At 38.8% G+C, this 20,466-nt stretch overlaps 2 protein-coding genes across 2 annotated transcripts; one reads left to right on the forward strand and one right to left on the reverse strand.

The window, feature by feature from the left end:
• Nucleotides 1–159: 159 nt before the first annotated feature.
• LOC110157440 (secretory carrier-associated membrane protein 1) lies at nt 160–4,267 on the forward strand. Its single transcript, XM_055153616.1, has 9 exons — nt 160–365; nt 570–647; nt 1,044–1,151; nt 1,363–1,462; nt 1,658–1,786; nt 2,230–2,389; nt 2,513–2,614; nt 2,740–2,857; nt 2,947–4,267. Exons 1-9 carry the CDS (start codon nt 363–365, stop codon nt 3,118–3,120), a joined length of 972 nt encoding a protein of 323 aa, XP_055009591.1. The 5' UTR covers nt 160–362; the 3' UTR covers nt 3,121–4,267.
• Nucleotides 4,268–4,803: 536 nt separating this feature from the next.
• Nucleotides 4,804–10,053, reverse strand: lhfpl2a (LHFPL tetraspan subfamily member 2a). Its single transcript, XM_055153242.1, has 2 exons — nt 9,621–10,053; nt 4,804–5,853 (listed from the first exon to the last, which is right to left on the reverse strand). The coding sequence occupies exons 1-2, from the start codon at nt 10,039–10,041 to the stop codon at nt 5,597–5,599; spliced, it is 678 nt and encodes a 225-aa protein (XP_055009217.1). The 5' UTR covers nt 10,042–10,053; the 3' UTR covers nt 4,804–5,596.
• Nucleotides 10,054–20,466: the final 10,413 nt, after the last annotated feature.

Raw genomic sequence — 20,466 nt, forward strand, 5'->3', positions numbered from 1 at the left:
TCTAGCAATGCAAGAAAAAACACACAGGGCTGTTATAGTTATAATTATGTATTTCTCTTTTGTACAGAATGGTGGTGTTATATTTTCATTGTGCTAAATATGCATCTGTTGGTTTGACTATTCATTAGGACAGTATTAAACTTTAAACGCAACATATGCTGAAATATTGATGACCCTGGTCTGGTGACAAGTCCTGTGCATTGTGTGTGGGTGGGTAAAGAAGGAATGCTCTCAGAAACTTAAGAAACACACAGAGATAACATTAGGACAACTTGAAACTGAAAAAGACTTTACTGATCATCACAGAGAGGATATACAACATAGATAGATTCTAATATCTAGTGCTGTGCTTGTCCTGTCTGATGGTAAGTATATTTTTTGAGGATGCATTCATTCCCATGTTACATATCTTATTGTTTGTATTATGTATTCATATATTCTATGTATATACCTTGACAAATTCTTTCTAGATTGTAGACTCTTGATTAAAGATGGAGACAGTAGGCTGGATGAGTCGCAGTATCATGGAGATCTGTTGATCTATTAATGTTTTGTCTTTATGTTTAAAGGATCCATCAGTAACTCAAGCAAGGTACACAGTCCCTCCAGCATTAGAGGAGTACAACCCGTTCACAGATGGCAAATCGGTGATTATAGTTTGTTTTCCAACTAAATAGATTGACATAAAGGATAGTGCTCAGGGACATGCAGAGAGCAGCAGGGGGGCATGGACTCAAGCTTTTAAAAAAAGGCATGCATATAAGACCTGTCAGGAATCTTACTGAGGAGTCAAAATGTTACTTTTATACTAATAGAGGCATCTTTTTGTTTGCGTGTTGGATAGACATTAATAACAGGTAAGGCAGTTACTGCTTTTTGTCTAAGTCAAAATAAGAAAAGAACAAAAACCCCTGATGCTCATGCTTTTGATTAATGTACGACTGAAAGCAAATTTGTTATCATAGTTACTCAGTAATTCAAAATTAGTGTATGCAGTCATTTTTGCTGTAAAAATGTTAAACATTATACTTCTCATACTGTAGGGTCCAGCAGGTGTGGCAGCCAGGACTACAGCCTCCACCTTTAACACACAACCAGCTATCATGAAAGCCACTGAAGAGCCCCCAGCATACTCACAGGGCCAACCACAGGTAAACTGGCCATCATGATTAACAGCTAGATTACACCTTATTATTCTGTGGTATTCTTACAGAATTATTACCAGCACTTTTAGTAAAGTAAAGTCTTGAGGTTGTATGAAAATATTAATAGAATTCTATCTGCAAAATAGGCATCAATACTGTATACCACAGTGTGTGTTTGATATATTAAAATAATAAAACATCATGTGCTTCTGTTCAGGGAGCCACTGAACTGCTCAAGAGACAGGAGGAGCTTGAGCGCAAAGCTGCTGAGCTGGACCGCCGTGAAAGAGAGATGCAGTCGCTCAATGCTTCAGGAGGTCAGATTAGAGTTCATAGTGTGTTCTTTTATATCATTTGTTTTACATTTTAAATCTAAACCACAATGCTGACTTAATAGAAATAAATAGATCCATTGAGTTCCTGTTCCAAACTGCTGATGATAAGGGAAGACCATTATAATATTTGTAAAAAAAAAATTAAAATTATATTGATATTGTTATACTGTGTTTCAGGCAGGAGAAACAATTGGCCACCTCTCCCAGAGAAGTTCCCTGTGGGTCCATGTTTCTACCATGACATCACAGTAGACATTCCTGTAGAGTTCCAGAAAACTGTCAAGATTATGTACTATCTTTGGATGTGTAAGTAACATGATTTTATCGTTATCTCAGAGAAAAACTCATTTACACTTTCAGTGCATTTAAGACAAATGAACAGCTTTCAAAAGAGTGATGGCACACAAAACTGGGCTCATGATGTGGTCATGTGGTTGAAGTCAGATGTTGTTAAAAGGCTGTTTGTGTGATGAGTTTGCCCATACTAAAGTATTAGAAGTGTACTGTACCAAAAGTCAAGTGTCAAATTCAGATTGATATTATGGTTAAAGCTAATACCCACATCAAATATGTACTTTTCTGAATAATCTGTGGTATGCCAAATGGCAGGCACAAGCAAATGCCATATTTCACACATTGGTCCAACATTGTAATACTGGGTTTTTGCTGTCAAATGTATGGCAAGACACAGTGTATATGCCACTGTGTCATTACTTTCAGTAATGTTTGACTCCTTTAATGTTTTGTAGTTCATGCCAGCACTCTTTTTGCAAATGTGATTGGATGCCTGGCCTGGTTTTGTGTGGACACTGGACGCGGAGGGGACTTTGGCTTGTCCATTCTTTGGTTCTTAATGTTTACTCCCTGTTCATTTGTCTGTTGGTATCGTCCTCTTTATGGAGCTTTCAGGTGATGTAAACTAAATACAATTAAATAACAAATACTGAATTATAATATTACATATAACATTTATTAATGCTTCCTCATCATTAATATATAATATAAACAGAATACTTTTTTTTTTTTTTGCAGGAGTGACAGCTCATTTAGGTTTTTTATTTTCTTTTTTGTCTACGTTTGTCAAGTTGGTGTGTATGTACTACAGTCTATAGGCCTTTCTGGCTGGGGCACAAGGTGAGAAAGGGGACCTTCATTAAATTTTGAATTCAAGAAAAAATATTAGCCTTTGCTAAAATAAAATTATCTTTTTTTTTTTCTTTTTTTTTTATTTACTCTTGTTTTCATGTCATATTTTACAGTGGTTGGATTTCAGCTCTTACATGTCTAAATAAAAACATTCCTGTGGGCATTCTCATGATACTTATAGCTGCCCTCTTCACATCGCTAGCTGTCATGTCTCTCATCATGTTCAAAAAGGTCTTGAAAAATGCACATAATAATTTTGTGTTTTGATGTGTTGTGGGCTTATCCTAAATGCTTTTTCCTGTACATGTATGCCTCCACAGGTCCATGCGATGTACCGGACCACTGGAGCTAGCTTTGAGAAGGCACAACAGGAGTTTGCCACTGGTGTCATGTCCAACAAGAATGTTCAAACGGCCGCTGCTAAAGCCGCCTCTCAGGCCGCCTCTCAGGCCGCTTCTCAGGCTACTCAGGAGGCTTTCAGGGAGCAGGTCTGATCTGCTTCAAGAGCCCCCTGGCTTTAACTAAGCAGTAGTAGCAGCAGCAGCAGCAGCAGCAGCAGCAGCAGCCTCTAGCCTTCACTGAGCCAAATGCCCTGCTCACAGTATTTTCCAGCCCTCTGGGTTTAAATGTGGGCACTACAGTTGGTATGTAGCATCTTGCCTAATGTATACTCTAAGAAACTATTACCTGGAAGCCTTGACTAAAGGCTGTGGTTTTGTCTTACTCTATCTGCCTTGGCATCACTGTTCACACTCGGGGAGTCAGCACTGGTACTGCACTTTGCCCATATTACCACTCTCCTATTCAGTGTGTGTGTGTGTGTTTGTGTATATTTGTGAGTGTTGTGTATGTTTCTTTAAATACTGCAGCTGAAAAAGGTTTAAATGGAGACTAGCGAACATCATTATTTATTCTGAAGAGACAACTACTACTACCCATCTACATGACAGATTAAAATAATGTTCCACCTCAGATTCTGTTTTGTTTCTAATCCTCAAAATTAAAATTTGTGGTTATGAAAAGTTAACTGTATTTTCAATTACCCATGAAGAACAGTAATTTATTTATATACTGGTTAACAGGCCCCTCTTGAAAATTAGAAATTAAGTCTATAGAGGATAACCATATACCAGATAACTGAAATGATTCTTTGAGCTGTAATCATAAAGCTTCTGATTTTTGTGTGGAAACAGAAGAAATGCATAATAATGTGTAGATTTTGTACAATTACCAGCTATTGTCTTATATATTGCATTGTACAAGTATTGTATGAAGCTCATGCTGAGTTTTTTTGTATATTTATTTCATCCAGACTGAATAAAAGGAATTTTGCAACGTTATACAGTGCGTTTAATTTACCTTTTTTTTTTTTTTTTCCTTCTTCCAGACATGCACTAGCAGTCTAAAACCATTAGAGGTCAGCAGTTGCCCAGAAAAAAATATCTAAAAGGACGTGAGTTTCATGTTTAAAGCACAGTACTAACTGCTATATGTACGTCGTACTGTATGTATATGAACCGTGTATATGAACCAGTTGTGGGCTTCTGTAAACCTCTTTCCAACTTTGTGGAAAATGTGTAACTGAGCCATGTATACTAATGCAACTAATGTATTTTAAATATCATTCAGTATCCAGTTTTTTTTTCTTAACATCAGCCCTGAAATGTAATCTTAGTCCCTGCTATCCACGGTGTTTGTAAAAGAACTAGGACAAAACTGAAGCATCTGGCAGTGAAAAGTCGTTCTGCAGCACTCCAATTGCATGATTTCCCTGTGCCTAATCTGGAAGTCATCAAGCTGTTTAGACTGAGCTCTCTGGTGGAGAGAGGGAGCCACAGGGTTGTGTCAGAGGCCTTGTCCTGGTCCACATAAAAGCAGGAACATCTGTGCAGAGACTGGCAGTTTTTTGATTGCACATACACAAGGCTCACCGTTTGAGCAACAAAATAAGTTTGTAAGTGGATAGGTGTGTTTTAGTTAACTTTTAGAAAGCAGGCACACAGACACATGGAGAGTAATGTTATGTTTCAATGGAAAAAAAACAATCTTCCAGTGAATAGAAAACATATCCTTCCTATCCAGAGACCCAAACCTCTTTCTCCAAACACTGAAATTCCCCTCTTCAGTGTTTATTGAAGAAGAATACAAAATGACAATGAGACCACCTCATTCTTCCCTTCTCTTTATTTGTTTGGCAGAAACAAACTGGAATGGACAAAACACTATGACTAGACAAACTCCAGTTTGCTGGTTGGACAGCTCTCCCTGAAATCAGACATTTGATAATAACAGCAATACTTAAGAAACCATCTTCTTCCTCATCGTTAAGTTCATATATTTGGGCACAAATACAAGGATATCTGTAAAGGCCCAGACATACAGACTTTATTCAGATCTTTTAGCCTCAGTTATAGATTTAAGATCACTTCATTAATAAAATAAAAGAACAAACAAAATGCATCATAGAGCTGGCTTTGTTTGCACTTCTGCAGTCCATATGATTTTTTAATAATGCAATAAAAAATCTGCAATCATTCAAAGGACAGTACATTCTCTTAGCTTTAAGGACCTCCACTCTAGACTAGGCCATTGAGTAACTGAGACTAGTAGTGGTTCCCTTGTTATTACTCACACACTTGGCACATGAGAAAAGATCCAGGTTTGCTGGTCGTATGGTCTGGTGACAAATGAAAAACACCAGTGTTTAAGGCAAGAGTGACAGAATCAGCCCAGCCTGGATGACGCTGATCAGCATTCTGCATCATAATTATGTACAAATATATAATTACACATGTTTACAGAGCATGACAAAAGACAAGGTGGGCAGAAGAATGCTTCACCTCTAGTGGCAGAAAGACAATGGAAAATATAATTGGAAGTATTTTCCCACACATAGAATCAGTCTTAGTGGTAAACAACACAGTGGCCTTATGGGAACAAAGCACAAGGGCAAATGTTGTATCAAAGTGCCTAGAGGAGGCAGATGAGGCTCTTGCCCTCCTCAATCTCCTCCTGGACTTTATCGCTGGATGTGGCAATCTCTGCTTGTGCAGAGAACACAGCACAGACGAAAGTGAGCACAGTGCCCCCCATAGCAGTGTAGAAGGCCCAGCCCATGGAGCAGAGCCCAGCCCGGTACGGAGCAGCATCAGGACCACAGTACAGCTGAACTTTATCTGAACCCCAGCCAGCAGGGTACAGCATGAGCCCAAGGATGAGAAACAATCCTGCAAACAGACAAGAACACCTTTGCATTATATTGATAAAACATTTTTAAATATACTTTTTAATATCAAGTTCAAAGTTTTGTTGTTGTTCTTCTGTGAACCTTGACTGTTTTTGTATTTTTTAAGTATATTTTTATAAAACACTGCCAAAAAAGTTCTTTCATTTACCATAATTTTGCCATAAACATTCAACTAAGCTACAGTGTTTGTTTTGTTAGGCCCACATAAATGCCCTAATAAGGTTTGAGACGTTGTTACATTTAAAATGTAATTGTCACCTGCGAGAAGAATTGGAGGAGGTCCTTCTTGCTGGGAAGACTATAAAAGTACGCTGGTTAAGTCCATCAGGGGTACATCACTATAACCTGATATGCCCGGAGTACACATTTTGCCACATTTTGCCACGGTGAACACATTTTTGGTTGAATGGGACATTTTTCTGAGTCTGCCTCCTACAGAAGACCACGTTGGCTAGCTTGTACGCATATAATCATAATGAAACTTAATTTAAACTGATTTCACAAGTAAGTAGTTCAATTTTATTTGTATAGCACTTTTAATGAAGTAACAACCCAGTAAGCTAAAAGCTTATCTAAAAAGTAGAGTTTTTAGCTGCTTCTTAAAAGAGAATTGGTCTCATGAAAGGCTAGGGGTAGGGCCTTCCAGTCTGTTTAAAACAAGTCTTTGAGACAATGAGAAGGCCCTGGCCGGAGGACCGGCGGAATAAGGGCACAGCAAGTCAGCAACGCACTGTGGGGGCTGTCTATTTAGTACTCAAAAGTGAAGACACAAAGTTTAAAATAAATTAAATAAATACTACAAATAAAGAGTATGTAATACTACTTCAGAATTTTACTTCAGCAACATATTGTCACTGACAATCAAAATCATAACTGTGATTGCCACAAATATTTCCATTTGCAGATTTGCAGTGCCATTTAGATTTAATAAACACCAAAGGAAATGTGGCTAAGACAGGCTCAAGCTTTAATAAATAGCAGTGTATGGCAGAGAACAGGACAGTGGATCCTCTTAGTTTTCCTCATGTCCTGCCTCTGTAGAGGGGCACTTCCTGACTTTGTGTGACCTACTTCCACTACCTTTCTGACACATATTCTATAAACAGGTCTTTCTCTCACAATCTCATCTTTGAAAACACAATTTTAGTGTAAGAAAACAAAAAACAAATGATCCACTGGCCTCTTTAATTCAATTCCCTTTATTCATAATTCTATCTCTTTTTCTTCAGTTTTATGTCGCCCTGTAATGTGCTGTTTCATAGTACTTCTCCAGCGATATATTCTCCAAATCTACCTCTTTTTCCTCTTTCTTCTCCTCCTCTTCTCCTATTCTCTTAGAGCACCAATATTGTATTAAACAAGGAAATGAAAACTAGGTCATAAATTCTTTCCACATGTTGCACAGCTCTGACGTCCAGACCGGCTTCAGTGATGGATTGAAGGTATGGTTCTAATTCTCAGCCCCCTCCTAATACGCACAACACACTGTGAGTCACACAGTGACCCTCCCCCCCAATAAGAGGACCTTTCTACCCCTCAACCCCCTACCCTTCCCAGCCTCACAGCTCATTCTACCCTGGCTTTTGTCACTGTTCACTTCCAAACTTGTCAATTCCTTATCTTCAAAATTGCTGATAGGTGATTCCACACCTCCCAGTTAACCTTCCCATTGACTGTACCCTGTAATATGGCCCAGCAGGCTTCCATACCATTCCAAGAAATCTAGACTTTATCCTTTCTCCTGGATGAAAACAGTGGCTGGGTCAATCTCTCATGAAGCACATGGACAGACAGGGAAGATGTCAGGGCAAACAAACCACATTTAATCACAGAGGTGAATAAAACTGATGGGTGGCTAAAGAGGGGATTTCTGCAATTACTTTTATCTTCTTTAAATGTATGTATACAGGTTAGTAAATATTACATTAAGACACTTAAACTGCTGCAGGTTACAAATTAGATTAAAACTTTTATTAAAATTTGGTATTCTATACTCCAAACATCAACAGTACAGTAATCTACAATACAGTACAGTAGTAAGGTCTTGTTAAAAATTGACAGTGAGGGAAAATGTGTATTTGTTGTTTTGTGTTTTTTATTCACTTTGAACCAGATGTTCCAACTATACTGCTTGAGGACTTTTTGGAAGAGAATTATAGTAGAATGTATTTGGGATCAATGTGGCTTTGAATGATAAGGATCCAGGTCAATGGTCATGTGTGTATGTGCATGTGTTAAGTTGGAAGTATCTCACTAAGACTTTGTTTTATTGTTGTTGAGCACTGTTCCTGCAGAAATAAAAGTATACCATGTAGTAAATTGTCATGGTATTACTGTAATGCAGGAAAACATTTTTGCACATCAGTTATGGTAACTTGTGTCACAGAGTCAATGACTGGTCCATGTTTTTTATGATCAGTCATAAATATGTAAACACACCTACACAAAGAGTGGAGACATTTTACAACTGTTTTTGTTTGACATCTTGTCTCTTAAATTAACAAAGTCTTTGACTTTGTCAGGATGATAAAGGGACAGAACTTGCATAAATTACACAAATGTTTTACCTTTACATCTCATTCAAATGGCTTTCAACATAGATCAACCAGATATGACACAATGGGACTATGTCAGATAAAGTGCAAACTAAAGAGCAGATTTTACTTTATTCTGTGTAAATATTAGGGTTACTCTGGCATCACCAGACAATATTGCTTAACATTCCATCTGAAATCCATAACTTAAGCAAACCAGAGGAGTATGGCTACGTTTTGTTCATTACCTGAGGGTGGTCAAGCTCAGTGGACAGATAAATATGTGGATATACATGCTATTTGGAGCATTAACCCATTTGGCAGTTAGACAGCAGCTTGTTTATGCTTATCTCATCCTGCAGTCCAGATGAAAAGATGTGGTCATTTTGTTTCCAGAGCCACAAAGGAAATCCAACCGCCACTGTTTGAACCTTCGGTCGCCTCTTCCTCCTCCACATCCTCACCGCTCCACAATGAGGAGTCTACACATTTCACTTCCTCAGTTTCATTATCAACAAAACTCTAAAATCTAACAGGAAATAACCAACAGAACAGTGCTGTTAAGAGGCACACATAGAATATCAATGTCTTTAAAAAAAATTACTTATAATCTTGTGAAATAGATACAGTTCATTGTTTTGTTTTTTGTTTTTTCTATAGTTGCTGTGTTGTAGCTCTCTGAGCTAAAGCTTACAATTTAGCCTGGCCTTCACCACACACCCACCTTTTTGTTTGAGTCTGAACCAAATAAACAACTGAGGGGAGGACAGCCATAATCACCAGAGACCTAAGAGTCACGGTCTGTGAAAGGAGAGGAGTCTTGTATGAGCTCATAGCCTCCTCCCTCCCATTGCTCACTACAGCAAGGAGGGACTAGTGGTCTGAAAAAAACAACAACAATGTATCCATATATAAGAGCATAAAGAATATGTATTGAGTTGACCGGTAAGCTGGCAAGAAGGTCAGGACAGGTAAAGTAAATATATATACGGCTGACATTTAAGACCTTGTGTCATTGTGAAAAGCCCTGCTCACTGAAGGCGCCATGAAGTAAAACACATAATTCAGTCAGTGGGAGTTGTGGCATTCTAAATGAATGTGTTCAACTGAAACCAGCATTTTTAATTCACCTTGATGGACTCTGAAGACCACAGGAATGAAAGGAAACAATAACTCTGTCTCTGTTAGTAGATCTAGAGTGGTTTGTTCTCACCTGCTATCCCTTGCAGAAGTCCACAGACATTGAAGATGCTCTTCTTCATGATGCTTTGGAAGCACATAGTGAAAACAGAGATGAATGCCACTGAACATAAGAGCAGGATTCCTGCTGCCAGGAAAATTGATGTAGCTTGCCAGAACCCGCTGGCTATCTCCCCAAAGTGTACAGCGTATGGTCCACAAAGGATGCCCCTCTGCAAGTGAGGCAGTTTGATACAGCGGCCGTAGATTCCAAGTGTGGGCCTGTATGCCTCTCCTGCAGTGGTAGCCCCATGGGGGCCAAAGACTGCGTCTGGAGTGCGTGGATATCCCACTAACCAGTCTGTACTCATAAAGGCGATGAGCTCCCCAAACGCAGCCACAATACTGAGCAGAGTCCACAACATGGAGCGGCAGGTGACAATGACATGGCACATGATGATGATGGTCCTCTGATGCAGCTTTCAGATTCAGCAGCAGGAGAAAGGTGTGTGTGATTGACACTGAGGGAACTATTCAGACTCTTTCTCTTCTTCTCTTTTTGAGAAGGACTATTCCTTTAATTCGTTGGTCCTTAGACTTTTGTGTCTAATTATTTTTGGTGTCTACATCGTACTCAAGGTGAGTTCCTTGAGCCAGCCTGCTGGCATCACATCAGACACACCTAAAAGAGAAAAAAACAGAAATATACCAATAAGGTTATTTTTTATCTTTAAATAAAAATGTTGTCATTTTGTGTTTTTTTTTTGGTCTTTCTGAATTGTGATATAGTGGAAATAGCAGACTGGAGGAAGCAGTGGTTTCTTTATGGGAGGATCTAATGAGTTGTCAGGGAATGTGTTTGTATAAAGTTAACCATTTCTATTTGTAGCGCTCAGAACAAAACATACTTTACCCCTCATGACAGTAATGGTCTAACTGCTAAACAGCATAAAAAATGAGAGTAGAAAGTTAAAATATCAGTGGAAATGGGAAATTGAGGCAGAAGCGGATGCAGATGAAGACACAAAAACAAGCCTGGGGCCCCTCATCAGGCAGCCCATACAGCTGACCCGGGGTCGGCCGTAGGCTGATAATCCATTGACTGTTCTGCTGTTATATGACCGCTGATAACCTCTGACATCAGCTGTGGTAAACTGCAAAGTCAGGATCTTCACACTGATGGAACAGTGGACACTACACCCTCCACTTAACTCCCATACATCAAGCTACTTGAAATAAAAGCAAACAAAAGTCTTGACTTATCTGATTCTTATGCATTGCACTCCAGTCTGTCTTGTTATTTAATCTGTGACTGGTGTTTGACAAAGAGACAACAGTCTCAGTAGAGTCACAGTTGACACGTGTACTGGCCTCATTGCTTTTCCCCACTTATTTGGCTCTTGGTGTGCCCTTAACTAAAGGTCAAGCTCCAGAGCTCTGACTTGTGGTGAGAGCCCAGTGAGAGGGCTTCAGCGTGTGAGTCTGTAGACTAGAAAACTAGACAAACCATCATCTCGGTCTTTTCTTTGACATAAACAATACTTTCCTCTCCTTTTTTGCCCAGGTCTTGTCCATTGCAGAACTAGACTGAAATACCAGGTTGTTTGTAGGGCGGTGTGTATTTTAATGTTTGAAACACGTTATAGAATAAATCATAAGCACATACACTGACACTGAACTGTTTTGGTCAAAATCCATTTTGTGAATCACAAGGACTCTCATTACCTCAGCCTGTAAACACACTTTTGATGTGGACAGCTCTTTGTGAAAGGCTTCTCCATCCAGGGCCAAAGAGCATTGAAATCTTCAGGGATGTTAAACAGTATGAGTATGTAAGTCATATTTGTTAGCCAGTTGCTAAAACTCATTTCTCACTGACAGGAATATAGTTGGAAAACATCTTTGTCTTAAAACAATTCAAACCATCTGGGGAGGAATGTCAATGGTACATGAACCACTTTGAAGAGCAGGACATTTAAACTTTGACCTCATGGGGAGACTTACTTGAATGTTTTACTGTTGTGTGTATACAGTGCCTACCTTCATTTATCAAGCTCAAATGTGGGTCAGCTGTAGTGGCACATGTCTGCACATGCCAGTTTCTATTCATGTGCACACACTGGTCACACACAGCTCAGACGTCTGCTCTCACCAGACACACACTTGGACTGAATTGTTTCTCAAGATAGATTCAACTGAACATGTGCTAAGTTAAATTTACAATGGCCTTTATACTATATGAGTAACCAGAAAGAGATGGGGGATTATTTCAGGATCGGTTTACACACATACATCAGAGTGAGTCCCCATCATTAATCCCAACACACCCCACAGTTCAACACATGGTGCCCCAAACCAGGTCTCTTGTGTCAGTGTTACACCAAGGTTAGAGGGGACTAACCATTTCCATGTAAATAAGTTTATTTTAAATTGTTCTGACCAAACTGTGACTTTTGTCAATGGAAGCTTTCCCTTATCAAATCAACAGCAGGAAGTGGCTTTCCACACAGCCACTGACAGGAAGCAATCTGCATGACTATGGACATGCCTTAACCAAATCCAGTGTCACCATGGAGAGCATTTGTTTTGGGGTCAAAGAAGGGAGCACATGATGAAGGACACAAAACTCCCCATTATAGAAAATGGACAAGGAATGATTGCATTTCAAATACCACTGTTGAGAAGGAAAAGAAATCTATGTAAAGCAAAACATGGACAGTTGAACTTCTTCTCTTATTAAGTTAATAGTGACAAACTCTGAAATTGAAATTATCAGAAGATGAGATTGGTGTAGACAGTATGTTCCTTTCATAACCTTTAATGTACAAAAACCCTTTGGTAGTAAAATGAGCACATCAAACCGAAAGTCTTAAGTCAGCTTTTCCATATCTTAAGTGGCCAGTATTTCATGACACTTCCTCACATCTGCTCAGTATCTACAACACTCCACACCAGAGCATATATAATCACACAGATTTTCTTGGAGATTGCAAATTGAATACAAACATATTATCATGAAACAGATGCAATGGTCTAACCTGTGTCCATTGGTTGGTGGACAGACTCGCTCCTGTGGAGATGTAGCTGCTGTGTGCTGGCTCTGCTCTCACACATTTAATTTCTGCTCTTGGGTTTACAGCTTTGGACCCTCCTCATGTCCCGCCTTCCTCTGCCATTTCTATTCTGATTGGCTAGGCCCAGTTTGGGGCCATGCTTTCAGTGAGGGTCCACATGGTGGCCATATTTTTGTGCTGAAACTGGGTTAAAACAACAGAATCAAAGTTTTTGCTCCTTATTCTTTGTAATTTATTTATTTTCTTACTTTATCTCATCGGTATCAGCATGTGAAGCTTTTTAACCTGTTGTTACAGCAAAAAGTGGAGTGCATTTTCACTTAGTGTAATAAAACATGCCCAAAGCTTGTTTCGCTTTCACCACTAAAGGGCAGCATTAACCACAACACATAAACCATCTTATGTCGTAAACCAAATCAGCAGACAGACTCATTTGATTAGACAGGAGTCTGGTGATATGGTTAGTACATAGTTTACTGTCTCACCTATGGATTATGGTTTCATGCTGATGACAGTGTTTCAGCATCTCTTCTAACTTATTAAGTCTATGCATGATGCCAACGAGGCACTTAGCTTCAGTCTTCACAGGATTGTTGTGTTTCACATGAGACACAAATGAGTTCCATATGAAAACTGGGCCCACTTAAACAGGCAAAAAAGAGAAGAAGGAAGGCAGTGCATTTAAATGCAGCATAAAAATCTCCTCTGATTGATGTTCTGACAAAAGTGACAAAAATAGGCTTATTCACAACATGCCATATTTGGAATGTGGACCTTTAAAGTCATGTCACATCTCATATAGTCCAGCACAGTTTGTTGGTAGTGCTTCAAATGCTTAAGCAAAAGACAACTTCACCCTGTTCAGTGATGATGCTAGGATCATTCAGACATACAAAACTGTATCTATTGTCTTACATAGTCACTGAAAGTCAGACATACTTCTAAAGGCGGAGTGAAGACACTCTGGAAAATGTCTTTTGGCAGCGTCTGGAACTGCGGACACAGAACAGACCCTCACTTCAAAGAGCTACAGCCAAAAGAAGACAGAGATTCTAGCACATAGCATAAGCCCTGTCTGAAGCCAACTGCTGGTTCTTATTTTTTCATTGTACACCTTAGACATTACATTAGTTTGTTTCTAAACATAAGTCAAATCCATTATCAAGACAGCAATGTTTAGTTAATTACTTTTCATATGCTGTCAAGCTAACAATACAAAGTCTATGTCACTATAACTCATCTATAAATGATAGGTACCCGGAGTGGTAGTGGTTAAACCTGTCCACCAACCCAAATATCAGAGGAATCCTACTCCTTGCTAGGAGTCTGCTAAGTGAAAAGGTGGTGGTCAGAGAAGTCCAATGGCAGAGATTGGCAGCCTTGTTTCTGTCAGCTTACCCCAAGGGTAACTTTACCTGTAGCTTTAGGAGTCATTTACCACCACAAGATTTGGACTGAATCAATAATGTAACATTAAAAAAGCAGAATATAAACTGAGTGTTGACTCACAGGTTGGAGACTAGCACAAAGTATGTTAATAGCACTGTTACTGTTAACTGTTGACAATATATGTTTAATTATCACAAAATAATTGTCAGCATCAATATCACAGTGAGTGTGGGCACAGATGTGTCAAATGCATCAAACCAATTTGGACTGTGTCAGAAACAACCAATTTGACACAACAGTAAATGTTTTACAATATCGGAGCTAGAGTCAGAACATAAATCATGGGTGTGCCTCGGATGTCTCAATATGCTTCTAATCTTGATGTCTTTTCAAGCTGTGCATGTGTTACGTCAGCGCACACAGTCCAGTCACCCTCTGGAGGCTAACCTGGGTTCACTCTCCCAAAATATGGAGAGGGGTGCCAGAACAGGCATATGGAAAAACAGACAGATGGAATGTTTGGTCTGATTGTAGATTATGGGGTTTCCAGTGGTGAAAAGTAATATGAAAGCTCTGTGTGGTGACGTGTAACCAAATGCTAACCCTACAAAAGAAACTCCCAAATGCACGAAGTCTGTGACTCACCTGGTAGAGAGTCTACTGAATAAAGTAATTTCATTTTCTATACCCTCTCTTTCACATTGTCTTCCACTGTCCAGTGTCCAGTAGTTATTCTGGTACTGTGCACATGAAACCAAGAGACAACTTTTGGTATCTCTTGGATGTTCGTATCTTGTTGCAATCAGAAAGGCCTGTGTTGAGTTAAATCCCACAGAAGAGCAGCTCTGACCATCTGGCCACTTCAAATGCCACAGACGCAGCAGAGCCATCAGCAGCACATGGTCGCAGATGTTTCATGTGCACTGGAAAAAGCAAAATATATATTTTCTAACCCACAGCTCCGTTTGGGTAGGACAAGCTGCATACGATCTTAGGCCAAAAACAATACCAACCTGGTATAATACAAGACACAAAACCTTGGAAATGAGCATTTATTTAAGCTTTGATTTCTAAATTAAATCCAGGTACTGATAATTCAACACAAGAGGTTAAAATGTGCTGAAGTCAAGGTATTTTCTTTTCCACATAAAAGGTAATTGTCTCAAATAGGGGAGAATTGTCTTGTCATATTTGCTAATTAATGGAGCAGAAAGTAAAAATAAAACAGGAGGAAGTGTTAGAGGTGAGGAAAGCCGAAACACTTAGCTAAGGGAAGCAGACTGAGGGCGTGAGAAGCAGAGATGGAAGACACAGCAAGAATCAACACTTTTTTAAACACACAAATGATTTTTGAGTGCACAAAATTTTTATCCTTAAGTAAACTTTCTCAACAATGACGATTCCACTGTCACTTTTCTAAAGGTTTAAAATGGCATTCTTGGAGCATAGGTAAAAGTCACTAAAAATAAAGCATAGTGTTTTGTTTACCTTCCAGTTTGTATTTGTCAGTGTTGAGTTATACTGTACAAATAAAAGAATATCATGTCACACAAATCTTATGACAATATTACATAGTTCATTATTATTGACCTTTTATTTTTTCTCTTGTATCCTGTGAGGGGTGTGGCCTCTGCACACTGGTTGGGAATGTGAAGTGTCCCAGCACTTGTGTTTCCCCACTGCTGGAAATGTGGAGCTTGGGGGCTCTTAAGCCTAACACTGTCTCCATTATACTTAACCATTTCCAGCCCCACCTCAACCCTGCCAATAGCCCTGGGGGTTCATAAAAGTAGGGCGGTTGTAACAGAGAGAGAAAGTCCACTTCAAAACCCTGATGTCTCTGTGTTCCAGCCATACTCAGGAAATCAGATGGGCCTATACTCTGCTGTGCACCCAGATAATTACTTGGCTCTCTTCTCAGGAGGGCTAACTGAATGCTTCTCAGTGGGGTGTGTGGGCTTAAGATTACTGCATCTGAATCATGACTTCCTTAGCGCTGACCTACTGGTGTAAGGAGAATCTCTCTTTATAGTATAAAACACTGGACTTGCAATAGGAAACCATGGTAGATAGGTGCCCTAAAGACAGAGCCACAGCAAGGCCACTCTGAACTTAATCTGACAGAATCTAAAACAAAACTAAAGAAGGATAGAGGAGTGGAGCATGGGTCAACTTTGTTTCTTTTTGGTAACAATGAAAACTGAAATGCCATCATTATAGGATCTAGAGATGAGATGGTAAATAATGAAATATTAGTATATAAAATAGAAAATGTCCATACAACATATAGGCATCTTTACTTAAATTTAATATCTGAGTGATAAAACACATGGCAGAGAACAAGAAGAACTACTACTAGTCTCAAGAAAGTGACAACAGGAAGATGGACACTGCCAATAAGTCTATTTTAAGAACACCAATTTTATGATATTTATTATAAGACGGGGTTTTCCACTTTGAAACGACCTTCACAGGTGGTCCAAGTTGAGGGTCTCCGGCCCTATTGTTTGCCTCCATATTGTAAAAACATACAGTCCCAATACATCCTGACTAAGATAATGCTGGCTGTGTTCATAATATGATCAAGTAATATTCTTTCACTCAACATCTGAATATTGAACGGACCAGAAATGATTGCGCCAATGCATCACACGCCCCCATTACTTGTACTAGAGACCATAGAGGATCCATATAAGTTTCTAATTCTCATGGGTTAACACAGCAAATAAATAACCATTTTCATATAGCACCTGGATGGAACAATACGGGATGAGGATACAGCTGCTTATGTGCTAATGGCAAACATGTGCCCGGAACCTAATGCAGGAAAAACAGGAAGTGTTGTACCGATTTGTTACTCTTTTCAACTATGACTCTGCTGTAAACAGATTTGTTAATTGAAATGAAAAGTGAGAGAGGATATAGTAAAGCATTAGTGATGAGTACCCTCTACAGTATTATTAGGCCTGTCATGATAACAAATTTTAAATATATATTGAAGTAAATATCGATGATAAACAATAATATTGAAACTATTGTTTCAAACTAAATATTGAGAGCAGATTTAAACCACAAAAATGCTCTATATCTACACTATAATTAAAAAATCATGGGCTGCAATAAATAGATAGAAGAAAGAAAGTCTTAAGTTCTCAATTTGCATCTGTAATGAGTCACAGAAATTATTAATTCAGTCTTCTACAGCTCAAATCTTATCATAGACCCAAAAGTAAGTACACATTTTCTCAGTAATGCAAATAAAAAGTACACATGATAAATACTGACCCAAAAAAATATTGTTCTAGATTTCATATATTGAATGACAAGTCAATATCGTATTTATCACAACAGGCCTAAATATTACTGTTTATGATTTTTTTCTTTGAATTTAACAAGTCACCCGTTTAAAGTTGGCATACACTTTGTATGTTATGACAATACTAACCTCTTTGTTGTGTAAAGTGAACTTGATGATTTCTGTTAGTGATTAGACGCAAAACAAGGCAAAAACAGCATTTTAAAACTATTAATTTTAGTTGTCCCCCATCTGTATTTAACAATATTGGCCTATAGAATATTGTGATGTCATATGAAAGCCAGCAATATAGATGACTTGCTCATGCACAGTTCTTCATTCCCATCACAGGATAATGTCATGGAAAAACATTGATATATTTTCTGTGACAATACATCAATAAATCATTCACACAATTTGTAAAAAAAGATCAACACTAGAAATGGTGCATTGGGGGGGGTCTGTCCACAGCACAAACGTCATAGGCCACACACAGGCTGTACAAAATTAACTAATGGTCGTGTCACTTCTATCTCACTCAGTACCATGGAGGTCTAGAAGGACCAGAGCCCGTCATCACTGAGATTATCACATTGATTCAAAATGTCACAACATGAGCGAAACACAGGAAACAATGATCCACATGGTTACAATGATTTAATGTTTTCCAAAATAAGACAAATGTTCAGATTCAGTATCAATACAAGCAAGTCACACATATTCAAACTTCAATTATTCCATAATTGCTTTTTCATTCCTCTAAATTACCTTGAAAACGTACATTCATACTGTGAGTGGGCTGGTAGAGTCACTTGCTCATCTCCATAGAGGTAGAGAGATTTTTGGGACATAAAGACCAAATAATAACATGAAAACAGGTGGTGGACCCTCAGCCAGAAAAGCTGCATACTGCATATTTAAGTTCTTCTTAGATCTGTTGGAAAAATGGGATTTGTGAGTCAACTGCAAACATCTGTGAGTGTTTACAGAGACACAATGCATGCTGTTGCTGTAGACGGCCTTACACTACAGCGTCACACACAGAGGCTAAAGTGAATGAGTCTCACAGCTGCTGCCTCCTCCTCCAGACCCCAAAGCCTCACAAACAATGACCTCATCTCCGTGCACAGCTGCAGGTCCTCTGCTAATCACGACCAGAACTATATCGCTGCATCAGCATCCCACAAACACAGTGTCACACATCAGAACGAATGCATCATATCAGAGACGGTATTAGCTTGAATTTCAGTCAATAACTGGTAATCTTATGAAGAAAAATACTGGTCTCTCTTCAGCAACTTTAGTGCATATTACCTCACAGCCATGGGGATACAGTAAAATTTTCCACATATTAAAAAGAATAAAAGAAATAAAGTAGAAAGACCTACTGCAAATACTTCTAAAGCAAGGTTGTACAATGATCTTATATAAGTAGAAGTGGGCTATTAGTGAACTATTTTAGAAAATTATGTAATTATGAGATGTGATTAAATTTGTGATTTTTCACAAGTTTTTTTTAAATGTTTTTTCAATATAAGATTTCGTTTTACGTTTACATTGCAAGTTTACGCAATGCAGTAAAAGTATAAAGAAACATACTTCTAAACAAGAACAATACTAACCTGACCATTTAGAGCAATTTGATATGCGAGATATTTTGCAGCCTTATTGTAGTATGTAACCCCACGCTGAGCTTTTTCATGATACTATACTGCACATGTTGTGATCTATCTTGTTTCTCTGCAGGTAATTCCCCCTGACACAGTCCTTCTCTTCCACTAAACACTTAACACTGCCTCATGGTCTACAATACAAAGCTGCTCCATCAGTAAAGTAAAAACACAAGGTGTGTTTGGGTCCCTGTGGCACACACCATTACACTTGCTACACTAATGCAATGATTATCTACAGTTGAGCTGAATTCCCCTTGTGCTCTATGGATGACTCTGTGTATGCAAAGACCACACCAAGCTCATATAGACAGAATGACATCATATGAAGTCATTAGGGTGAGTACAGCAGATGGCCACAGAGCATCATACAGCGAGACAGGCTTAAATTTTATTACAGCCAACAAAACACCAGTCAAAACCAAAACAACTCTCCCATGTGTCCGTTTTCTTAATACGGTATGAAGTCATCCCTTCCTTTGTGCCTAGCAAACAAGTGGAATATGAGTGAACAGTGTTGTCATGATACTTACATTTCAAACAAACAAACACACACACACACACACACACTCTGGTCCCCTTCCTCCGCTCTTCAGACACCAGCCTCTAGTCCCACCTGCAGGGCCAGACTCCATCTGCCTCCACCCTCTGGAAATCACCACTTCAACAACTCTAGGACTGCACTCTCTTTTCCACCTTCTAGAAACTACTCTGTGCTCAGGTACTCATCTGTTTAGAATCCAAACTCTATTGATTAGAAAGAATGGGACAAGATCAAAAATATCTCATAAGATAAAAATGCCATGGGGAATAATCTTTTTTCCTTGTGTTCCCATTTGACTTGAACAAAAAAGTTGCACCTGTTAGTTACATCTCTCTGAGCAGCTGTAGTTAAAGCACTTCTACAATCATGCAAAAAAATACATCAACTAAGAATTATGAGGCAAAAGTCAGAACTGCACAATGTATTCATTAGTTATATCAAAATGTCTCGATCTCATGTACTCAGTCTTGTGCCTTGTGTCTATCAATAACTGGTGGTCATTTTTCTGGACTTGCAAAAATTAGATTATACCAGACATAATGAAACATAATAGGCACTGAATTGATTATGAGCAAGGTGAGTTCATAAGTGGTCCCAGTCTTGTTTGTTGAATTATATTAGGGGATGTTTCATGGAGGCATGCTTGTATCTGTGGGTTATGACCCTGGGTTGATGCGCCACAGGTCACTGGTCAGAGGAATCTGATGGCAGTGCAGTAACAGAACGACCCCTTTAATGACCTCATGATTCTAGAGTGTCAGGCAGAGATAAGTAAGTGTAATTTAAGTCAATGGGTTGGGTTTAAAAAAGTCCTCTCTCTCCTATTTGTATGGATGTATTGCACTGAGGAGGTGGCACTAACAGCCAATAGTGTAGAACTAGTAGCAAAAAAGAGTACAAATATAACA

The sequence above is a fragment of the Boleophthalmus pectinirostris genome, unplaced genomic scaffold (assembly GCF_026225935.1).
Source record: "Boleophthalmus pectinirostris isolate CB_2022bp ecotype Guang Dong unplaced genomic scaffold, ASM2622593v1 HiC_scaffold_18, whole genome shotgun sequence".
Taxonomy (NCBI): domain Eukaryota; kingdom Metazoa; phylum Chordata; class Actinopteri; order Gobiiformes; family Gobiidae; genus Boleophthalmus; species Boleophthalmus pectinirostris.

Excerpts from the sequence above, each read along its gene's own strand:
- lhfpl2a (XM_055153242.1), bottom strand. The coding sequence starts at position 10,041 with ATGTGCCATGTCATTGTCACCTGCCGCTCCATGTTGTGGACTCTGCTC. Across the intron at positions 5,854-9,620 it reads ACTTCTGCAAGGGATAGCAG|GATTGTTTCTCATCCTTGGG; the intron begins GTGAGAACAAAC and ends GTCTGTTTGCAG.
- LOC110157440 (XM_055153616.1), top strand. Across the intron at positions 1,787-2,229 it reads TATGTACTATCTTTGGATGT|TTCATGCCAGCACTCTTTTT; the intron begins GTAAGTAACATG and ends AATGTTTTGTAG. Across the intron at positions 2,615-2,739 it reads CTTTCTGGCTGGGGCACAAG|TGGTTGGATTTCAGCTCTTA; the intron begins GTGAGAAAGGGG and ends CATATTTTACAG.